Source organism: Vigna umbellata, chromosome 3 (assembly GCF_029865625.1).
Source record: "Vigna umbellata cultivar VRB3 chromosome 3, Vumbellata_1.0, whole genome shotgun sequence".
Taxonomy (NCBI): domain Eukaryota; kingdom Viridiplantae; phylum Streptophyta; class Magnoliopsida; order Fabales; family Fabaceae; genus Vigna; species Vigna umbellata.
Genome location: NC_142167.1, coordinates 53,933,566 through 53,943,338, shown reverse-complemented (window position 1 = coordinate 53,943,338; position 9,773 = coordinate 53,933,566). Strand labels below are relative to the sequence as shown.

General features: G+C 32.3%; 1 protein-coding gene across 3 annotated transcripts; it reads right to left on the bottom strand.

Annotated features, from left to right (window-relative positions):
• Positions 1 to 5,508: 5,508 nt before the first annotated feature.
• On the bottom strand, positions 5,509 to 9,669 carry LOC124842851 (RING/FYVE/PHD zinc finger superfamily protein). 3 transcript variants are annotated; one of them, XM_047319439.2, is made up of 8 exons: positions 9,519 to 9,669; positions 9,061 to 9,375; positions 8,225 to 8,296; positions 7,145 to 7,212; positions 6,841 to 6,997; positions 6,249 to 6,332; positions 6,059 to 6,148; positions 5,509 to 5,857 (listed from the first exon to the last, which is right to left on the bottom strand). In XM_047319439.2, the coding sequence occupies exons 2-8, from the start codon at positions 9,346 to 9,348 to the stop codon at positions 5,738 to 5,740; spliced, it is 879 nt and encodes a 292-aa protein (XP_047175395.1). In that variant the 5' UTR covers positions 9,349 to 9,375; positions 9,519 to 9,669; the 3' UTR covers positions 5,509 to 5,737. The 3 variants fall into 3 exon arrangements, with proteins under 3 accessions (XP_047175395.1, XP_087967252.1, XP_087967253.1); XM_088111126.1 differs by having other exon boundaries at positions 9,469 to 9,626; XM_088111127.1 differs by having other exon boundaries at positions 5,509 to 5,854; positions 9,469 to 9,625.
• Between the last annotated feature and the right edge of the window lie 104 nt (positions 9,670 to 9,773).

Below are 9,773 nucleotides of genomic sequence, written 5' to 3'. Positions count from 1 at the left end.
TCTGTTTTGTGTTTATATTATATTATATTAATTTTATATAGTGAATCTTAATATCTACGTATGTCAGCTTAATACATGTTAATCTCATAACAAGCTGCATTATAATTTTGCAAAAGGTGCGCAGGTTTTCGGCATATAAAACTCTGGTCTGGGTTAATGGTAAATTACAATTCCTTTGTTATTAAGAAAGAGCCGTGTTAAATATTATTTACTTTAATTAGCAAGACCATAACAGTGACAATGGGCCAGGCTGAAGGAGGAGATTGCAACATTGCAAGCAGGTTATGTAAAGAATAGATAGGGGAATAGAACAGTTCCCAAAAGAAACAAACACTTGCTTTATGTACTTTTCTAACTTCTCTAAGATCTCCAAGTAACTTTAGAATTCCAAGCTCACTTCCCAAGGTAACAAAAACAACACTACTAGATTTCTTGGGCTGAATGTTACCTTTATGCTTTGTTCTACTTTTGGATTAGATGGGTTGCCAAACTCTATTTGTCCCTTCAAAATTTTTTGCTCTCTCTCTCTCTCTCTCTCCCTTTCTCTTATTTTACTTTATTTAACATAAAATATCACATGCAACTAGGAACTGTCGAAAGCATAAATTCCTTGGTTTATTCTTAAATCTGAAGGGTGACTGGTCATGGTCCAAGAGAAACAACCAGCGGATTGAAATTTATCTCCTCTTTTCTAGATTTTCTTTTCTTTTGTTAATATTAAAGTGAGAGTTAAAATGACTCGTTGCTTTCTTCCTATATGGTTTGAAACTGCCTTTTGAGAGTGTCACCTCGTTTCTAATCACATCTCCTTAGAAGAATATGCTTTTTATTCTCTTCTGATTATTTATTACATTGATATGCCAAAGGCCTAACATGTTGCATGCTAAATGTTAGGGATAATGGTTTGTGTTCGATAAGGTCATCTTTTCGTGGTACATGACCCATCAAATTGAGAGAAGCATAAGCTCCTTATCTTCAAATAGATGATAGCTTTGGGATCCTTACATGGTTAGTTTCAAAGGGGTCCAAACCAAACGGCTTACTTTTTCTTTTGCTGGTAAACTATTTCGTTAGAAAGATTATGAAAATAATTGCACTCTTCCTGTGTCCCAAAAAAGTGTTGTCTGTTGATCTTGTCGCAAGAACATCACCACCTTCGTTGATCCCTAGAGGATGCCAAGTGCCAAAATGCTTTACACGTACGTCAATGTACATATTATACGGATATCAATATAATATCATATTCTCAAATGTTACTGTCTAAAAAGTAATTATATATGAATGATTATCTACTTTAAGTAATTGATCATTTGATGTCATTACTCTTTTAGACGATAGCATTTGAGAATTATGATGATCAATTACTTTGAATAGACTATTAGCACTTACAAGTTATGTTAATTACATTGATATGACCTATTAAATTTATATTTTTCTTCTTCTCTCTATTTTCTTGGTGTCATCTAGCATTTGAGTGTCCACCCATTATTTTCGTTTTTAAGATCCTTTTGCCAAAATGGGAAATAAGTAAAAAAATGCTTAGTGGGGTCCTATTAGTACAAAGGATCTATGGTACGGTATGTACAATGCTAAGGGCAACTTGTTGGGTACTCCTATTTTCCGTTAGAAAATGAGTGACACCAATCTATCTAAACATCTTGGTGGCAACCAGTTTCCATGGTTAACATTTTTGCAGTATGAAACACAACAAAGATGAAAATGTTACACATTTAGGCTTTCCTAGATTCTGAAGACTGGTCTTAAAGGTGTAGGCTCTTTGTGAAATTGTTTTGAACCAAAGTGTTCCCCATAAGGCCAATGAACACTCACTGAACAAGGCCACCACAAAACCACAAAAGACACCAAAAGAAGAATGGCAAAGCAACTTAAAGAAGATAAAGGCAAAAAACGAGTTGTAATTGTTACAGATAGCATCCATCCCCCATCTTTGAATAGTTTGATTTTGGTTTTTAGTTATTTGCTTTATATTAGTCTTGGATTTACTTGACAACTTCTAGACATTAAACAGCCTGGAACATAAGCACTCATGAAACTGTGGTCTCGCCAATTTGAGTAATCAAATCTTGTGAAAGAACTAGGGGAATAAGCAAAATGGTAGTAAAAAGATTATGAGGGAATTTTTAATATGAAGAATGAATGAATTGCAAGTTTGGAACATATTTGCTATGTAGGAGCAATCAAAGTTGATTATAAGACTGGTTGGCTGCTATACATTCTTTACAAAAGAAAGGAAAAAAAGTTGAGCTACAAAGAGAATGTCACCAAAACATAAGCTAAAGTGAGATGCTTCTTTGCCATGGCTTTGATTTAAAATGCTTGGCCATCTTCAGTTATAATCATAACTAGGCTGTGTTAGAATATATGCTTATCTGCTTTGTTCAAAAGAGATAAAAACAAAAAATCTAATCAGACGTCAATTAATTCCCATATTGCCCCACTGGTCCCTGTCTGTCAGAGACTGTTATTTCTTTATCAATTTCGATACAACAATATCATGTTAAAAAATTCTGAACTGTTTGGTGCCTCTTAATGTCATATTCAAAGAATTCGTATTCTATAATGTTTTTTTACACTGATTTTAATATATTAAATGGTGTTTTTATTATATTTTAAAGTAATAAAAGCAGTGTAAATTGAAGACATAGACATATAAAAAAACCTGGTAAAAAAATTAATTAGAAAAAATTTATAGCCATAATTTAAGTTCTATTATCATTTCCAAAAGGTTTAGAAGTATTCTTACCCATGTCTCTCATATTATCAATCACCTTTTATTTAATGTAATATCTGTTTTGTTTTAGAAGATAAAAAAAGAAATGAGTATTTAAATTGTTTTAGGCATATATTCTTAAGTGATAAAAATTATTAGTTGTGATAGAAATATAAGTTTTTTGTCAAGGTTTAAGAGGAATGACTAGTCATTCCTAATGGAGAGTTTAGAGGATTAATGGTCTGATTGAAAATTGTTATCGGTCCTACAGTGGACACCGATGTTTCGAACCTAAGCCTATCAAGTAATATCCTTAAGATCAATCATTCCTTATCTAAAGTATTGTTTGCTTTGAAGCTTGTGTTTCGTCACAATTTTGTTCTTAAAAGACATATGTCTGCCGTCGATGGACATTGTTAGAGTCAATCACCTCTTATCCAATGTATTATCTGCTTTACTCTGATGGTGAAAGACGTAATGAATAAGTATTTAAATTGTCAGATCTAAGGAGAATGATTAGTCATCTTCAATTGATGGTTTAAGAGACTGATAATTTGTCTGAAAATCTTATTATCGATCTTACGGTGGACACCAATGTTCCGAACTCAAATCCGTTGAGTAACATCTTTAGGATCAATCACTCTCTATTCAAGATATTGTCTACTCTAGAGTTTGAGTTTCATCATAATTTTGTCCTTAGAAGACATCTATGAGGTATTTCACCTCTTTTAAACCTTGATTTTTAAGTGAAGTGAAACTATTGAACTTAGAATAAGTAAAAAGTTGTAATTTATATGAAAAATATTTCATATCTTGAATACATTCATTTTGTTTTATTTTTTATATTTTTTTTTCAATCCAAAGAAATAATATTAATTATTTGACTTAGAAAAGAGAGAGGAGGGAAAAAAAAGTTAGAATTGATTTTATTATTTCTCACATTTTTATTAATTTTTCTTTTTTTTAAATTAATCAAATCACGTGACTTTTAAAACAGTTGTTCTCTGTTTTTTACTTATTTTTATTTTATCAAATATCCAAACATTTACATTTTTACTAAATCACTGATAAAATCTTCGTAGGTGCTTTCCCTAATCAATAAAAAGAAGAAAAGCGTAAATTATAATATAAATTAATTTTAATATTCTTTTTTATCTTATTTAACGTTGTTATTTCAAAAAATCATTCAATTAATTGAGATTCTATTTTAATATTTTTTTATATCAAGTTCTAATGAAGTAATATTTAAAAAAACAGATATTTTAATATGATTAACAAATTAAATAATACTAATTAAATTTTTAATTAGCATAAACGATAGTTTTTTTGTTTACATTTAAGTTAAGGAGTAGTCTATAATTGTAGAAAAGTACTAAAAACATATTTCCTATAACACAATCTCTTTTGTTATTACGATTAAAAGGTAATGTCGACCAATATTCTTAAAATAGTGATTAAAAAATCGAAAATAGTAAGAAATTCCATTTAAAAATATGATTAATGTACATCTATTATGATTTCTATAACATTACTTCTTCATGCGGATTTCAATAAGAATAATGATTTTGAATTTCTTAACCAGAATACTTTTAACAAAAGTCTAATTAAAATTTACTAAAAACTATAAAATCATGTGTTGATGGAATAACTCTGTTCAATTAAAAATTAACTTTAGCGTATTCACGTTTTAAGTTTAACTCATCTTAGTAGGAATAATGTCCTATTTTTCAACATTTATATTTTTAATGACTATATGCTAATAATGAAAAAATTATGATTACAAATATTTTGTATGATATTGTTTAAAGTAGAAAATATACTTTAATTTTAATTTATACTTCTTTAGTAAGTAAGCCCGTGATTTAGTTCATCGAATTAGAATTACAAATATTTAAGTTTGATTATCTTCATTTCCCTTTTGATAAGGACAAAGTAGATTCATCGATTGGTTTATAAGAGATAGATAAAAAAAAATATTAAAACATATTCTCATCTTTATATAGGTTGAAGAATATCACCAGAAACATGTACATATTTATTTTATTTTTTTAAGTTTTACTTGCATATCGTTTTAAATAAATTTTTAAATTAAGTTTTTCGGATGTTTTATTTCAAATAATATATACAAATTAAACAACATATATAAAAAAGAAAAAGAAAAAATATATATTATATTTTCATATAAATTTTTAATTTCATTTGTATTATTTAACTGTTGTTGCAATTGGCATTGTTTAATAATTAAAGTGGTTAATTTAATGCTTTTAATAAGTTAAAAAATAGTGTGTTCGATATATTAGGCGTGTCTTGTAATTATTAGTTTACATATTCTCAATTTATATATATATATATATATATATATATATATATATATATGTGGGGTTACTTACTTATATAATTTATTAAAGTGTATCAAATTTTAATTGAGAAAAGTACTCTCATACATTATAGATTCTAAGTTTTACAAAATATTTATATTAAAATCTTTTCTATAATTATTAAAATCCTTTTATTAAATATAAATATTTTGTAAAGATTAAAACCAACTATCAAGAATCAAAATAAAAGTAAAGAAAAAAAAGCATACTTGAGAATACGAACAGTTAATCCAATACTTATTCATCATGCTACAATTGTATAAAAACCAATTCCACATAACTAAAACAAAACAGACCGTTTTTAACTTTATTGGTCAGATATGATTTTGGAAGGAAGAATTGATTCTCATAGTTTTCCAAACACAGTAATGATTAGATGCAAGCACCGTCAAACAAATATGCTCAATTAATCGTCATTTTCCATATAAATCTCATACTATATAGTAGCTGAATGATTAGGTTACATTCACATATAGATGAATTGAATTGATAACAATGGATTCTTGAATATCGTTTTACCATCCCCCGAGTATGTACATGTACATACATTAGAGCTGAGATAATCAAAGGTAAAAACGCACTGCATTTCAACAAACCTTCCGAATATTTAAACATAGAACCATAAAAATTACACTTGTTCCTGGTGTACCGTGGCTGGTCCTGGTGCTATTGCGAACTGTAGACCTCTACGCTGCCCAGATTGCAGAACAAAAGCAACTTGGGTTGCCGCTAGTGCTGCAGCTTCCTGCTTCACAATATAATACAAAAATGTAAGAAATTACATACAAGGGAGAAAATCCCACTGCATGTATTGCAGTTTCCCAGATGCACATGAACACGAACATTGGATGCAACCCAAAATGAAACCATACATAGCATTACTATTCTGAAAATAATGGACTGACTAAGAAAATCAGAACAAATATTAATAACTATAATGAATACTGACTTGTCTCTGTCGTCGACGCTGCAGAATACTGATTGCCCAGGCCATAATGTAGCAAGGTAATAAAAATCCAGCCGCTCGAAGCAAGAAAAGCTGACGAGAATTGTGAGCTAATTAGGTTTGGCTCCAGATGCATTTGAAATCAACACATAATGGGACATATGAACAACTTAAAGAAACTAAATTCACTTACAGAGAAAAAATTGGATGGATCATCGTCAGAAGAATCACTATCCGAGACAGAAAGTGCATGCCGCAAGAGGAGAAGAGCCATTAACTGATCCAAAAGAAGAGTTAGGCTTTAAATCATGTCCACATACTAGCTTGTTCACATTATAAAGTATAACAAATGCACGTCAAGTATATAACAGCACTAAATGAAACGAAGCTTCATCATTTTATGGCAACGTTTGGTCCAGCTTATTTTGGGCTTCATCTTTCCTCAATAACAGCTATTATAAACACAATAAATAGCTCTAGAAAATCAAAAGACCTTTTTTCAATGAAGAAAACAAGAAAAACTTTTACATAAATTAATTTTGGAACTTCTCTAATATTGCTTCCACTTGTCAAGATCAAGCCACATAATGAAACTTAACTTAAAAGTAACTTTTAGGACTTAAAAATTAATCAAATTTTCAAACAGCTTTAACCTAAATTTAACTCAGGTTTTGAAGATCCAAAAAGTGCTCAGTCAATCACTCCCCAACCCCATATCCAATGTGCTATCCATTACCATAGCACAATTATATTTGGTAGAAAGAAACACGGGGTTAGTGCCTTACAATTAAAGCAGCTGAGCGGCAGAATGCAGCCCCACTGGCATTGGAAGCAGCATACTCATCATATTCAGCATCCAAGAATTGACGTTCTGCCTCTGCAATTGCCAAGAGCCGAGGATCACGCAAGTCCAAAGGTGTGCCAGATATTGTCCAGCCACCTCTGCAAGAATATTGACAACTTGTTAAGGGGACGAGCTTCAATTTTTTACAAATAAGGCATGATGGCCACGATGCAACTTACTAAAATAACAATACACATAAAATGTAATGGAAAACCATTATTTACAAAATGAAAATTTCAGCTTACCCTATATCAATGGTAGTTTCTTCAGGGTTAGGACGAGGAGGTGGTGCAGTATACCCAGGTTGATAAGGCTGAGTGTTACATGCATAAAAAGGAGGAAATAATTCCCATCAAATTAAGCACAAAATATAATTGCAAGGATTCCAGTAAGACACGGGACAGCCACCATTTGGTTCAATCCAAAAGGTGAAATTAATAGAAGTAATCTGAACAATATACAATCTAAAAATACAAAATTATATATTCTAGACCATGAATAATGTTTTCCCTCCCCCTCCAAAAGCAGGGAGGTTATGGAACAAGGTGTACAGTACAAATGCATCCTCGTAGAGGCAGCTAAAACTCCAGAATATCTTGAATTGCAATGCAAGATGCCCATGTTTGGTACATGGGTAGCAGGCATCGCATCTCAACTCCCATCCAAGAACTTGAACGAATCTCAAATTCAACACAATTAAGAGTCAAGACAACCTTTTTGTAATATATTGACAGTTCAACCTTTCATAAAAAAGTGTAGGAATATAAAATGGTTTTAAATCAAGAAAACAAATACAATTTTTTTTTAAATCCATGCATGTTACACTTATTGTTGCTGCAGGAAGGCCACGCCAATGGCTTGTTTATTTAGAGGAAAAAGGGATGGCTGTGTCATAAAGGAGAGAAGTCAATAGTTAGAAATGCAGTTGTAAGTTATTGTTCTCAAATCAGCGGGCATGAGATGACTAGATTCCAGTTCATGGAGGACATGTAAGCAGAGGGTGTTAAAAGCAGAACAAAGTAAATATGACAGTTAAGGTTATAGGAGGAGTAACTATTTTCTTATGGATTTTGGCTATTAGCTCAGGGTAAGATCTTAAACAGGACTTGTCCTGATTATCTTTACTTATTTCAATACCATATCCAATGTCTCAGTGAAATTAGTAAGTTAATCAAGCACACATATACTTCATCAACCTGTCGATGCACCCTCATAGGCAGAAAAATAATCTTTTGTGAGAAAAATTTTATGGGGCCCCCTTCTAGGTCCAACTAATAAAGCTATACACTTAAAATAAGCTCTCCTATCATTTCCCATCATCATACCTGATGACATATCTCACAAGTAATGTCTCCTTTCTCATCACACCAATGCTGAACACACTTTCTGTGAGCATACTGCACAAAACCAAAAGGTAACAGTTCAAGAATTAGGAATACTGAACGAGAGGTGAAAAATGAAACTGAACCTGACACATATAACAATATTCCTCCTCCCTTCTTTCTCATTCCTCTATAGAAGCTGTCTATATTAATGCATTTACCAGAAAATAAAGAATACAGAGCATTTTCTCATATGAATAATTAGCTGTCATTTGTCAATAAAACATGGAACTAATCTACAAACAAAGTAAAGTAATAAAATAAGAGAATGTTTGTCTTTCGGTTAGGAGCCACCCAACAAATGTTCAAAAAGCCTCGTTTGATTTTTTGGACCAATTTGTAAACAGAGATTTGCTTCGACTTTGCCTTCAAATTTTGAAAACTTAAATCAAAACAAACAATAAGAACGCAAAAATCATATCCCATTTAAAATCTCATGAACATGTATGGACCAGGGCAGCATCTAGTCTAGGAAAAGAAAACAGTGCAGATACATAACAGAGTCACAAAACTAAAATCCTTCTACCCAAGTCAAAGCAAGCATCTGCTCAGTAACTACCATCAACACAAAAATCAACTTATAAATATCACCCCTTAAAAATAGTTTTCCACATTGAACGATCATTTAACCTACAACATAACTTCTAAATCCAAAGCGCAGAAATCATTATAACTAACAAAATATAATTAAACTTTTCTTTCTAACTTTTCTTTTCCCACAAAACAAATTTAAAATTCAAAATAAAAAAAGAAAAATTCCCAAAGACACAAATTGATACCTTAAGACTGCCGCTACAGGCGCAGGGCGTTTCCAAATTGGAAACGCCGTCCTCCTCCTGGCAGATGCGGCACTCCGCCATCTGGATCAGCGGCTCCTCCTCATCACCTCCCTCCTCGACGCGATCCTCCGCCGGAGCGGTGCCGGAACTCCCGGCGACGGCTGTGGTGGCATCCGCGGCAGCGGGAGGCGGAGAGGGCTCGGAGGGAAGCTGCGCCGGCTGTGCCACCGGGTCAACGGGGACAGGGCGCGCGAGACGGTCAACGAACAGCACCAAGTGATCGCTCATTGGAAAAACGAAACCCAAATCAAAACCCTAACGAAAGAAAAGCAAAGAAAAAAAAACGCAATTTCAGATCGAACAACACAGACGCAATAGAAAAAATTAGGGGAAATCGTGGAATCTCACGAGGCAGAGCAGATCTCGAGGTTTCACGAAAAAGCGAGAGAACATCTTACCGGAAAATGGAAATTGCGAGAAAGAGAGAGAAATGCAATTGAAACTGCGTTTTGTGTTATGTTATGTTTATGCTATGTTGCGTTGTTGCGCGTTTTGTTCCTCTTGTTTTTTGTATTTTATCTTTTCTTTTATATTAAATTTTGGGTCTGAAAAGTTTGCTTGAAAAATGGATAAAGGAAAGTAGGGACTAAGGAAGATACTGTGTTATGCCAGTGCCACGCTTGAGAAATTCAACGTTATCGACACACGTGTGA

Excerpts from the sequence above, each read along its gene's own strand:
- LOC124842851 (XM_088111126.1), bottom strand. The coding sequence starts at position 9,513 with ATGTTCTCTCGCTTTTTCGTGAAACCTCGAGATCTGCTCTGCCTC. Across the intron at positions 9,376-9,468 it reads CTCGAGATCTGCTCTGCCTC|GGTTTTGATTTGGGTTTCGT; the intron begins GTGAGATTCCAC and ends TTCTTTCGTTAG. Across the intron at positions 6,333-6,840 it reads GCCGCTCAGCTGCTTTAATT|TTAATGGCTCTTCTCCTCTT; the intron begins GTAAGGCACTAA and ends CTTTTGGATCAG.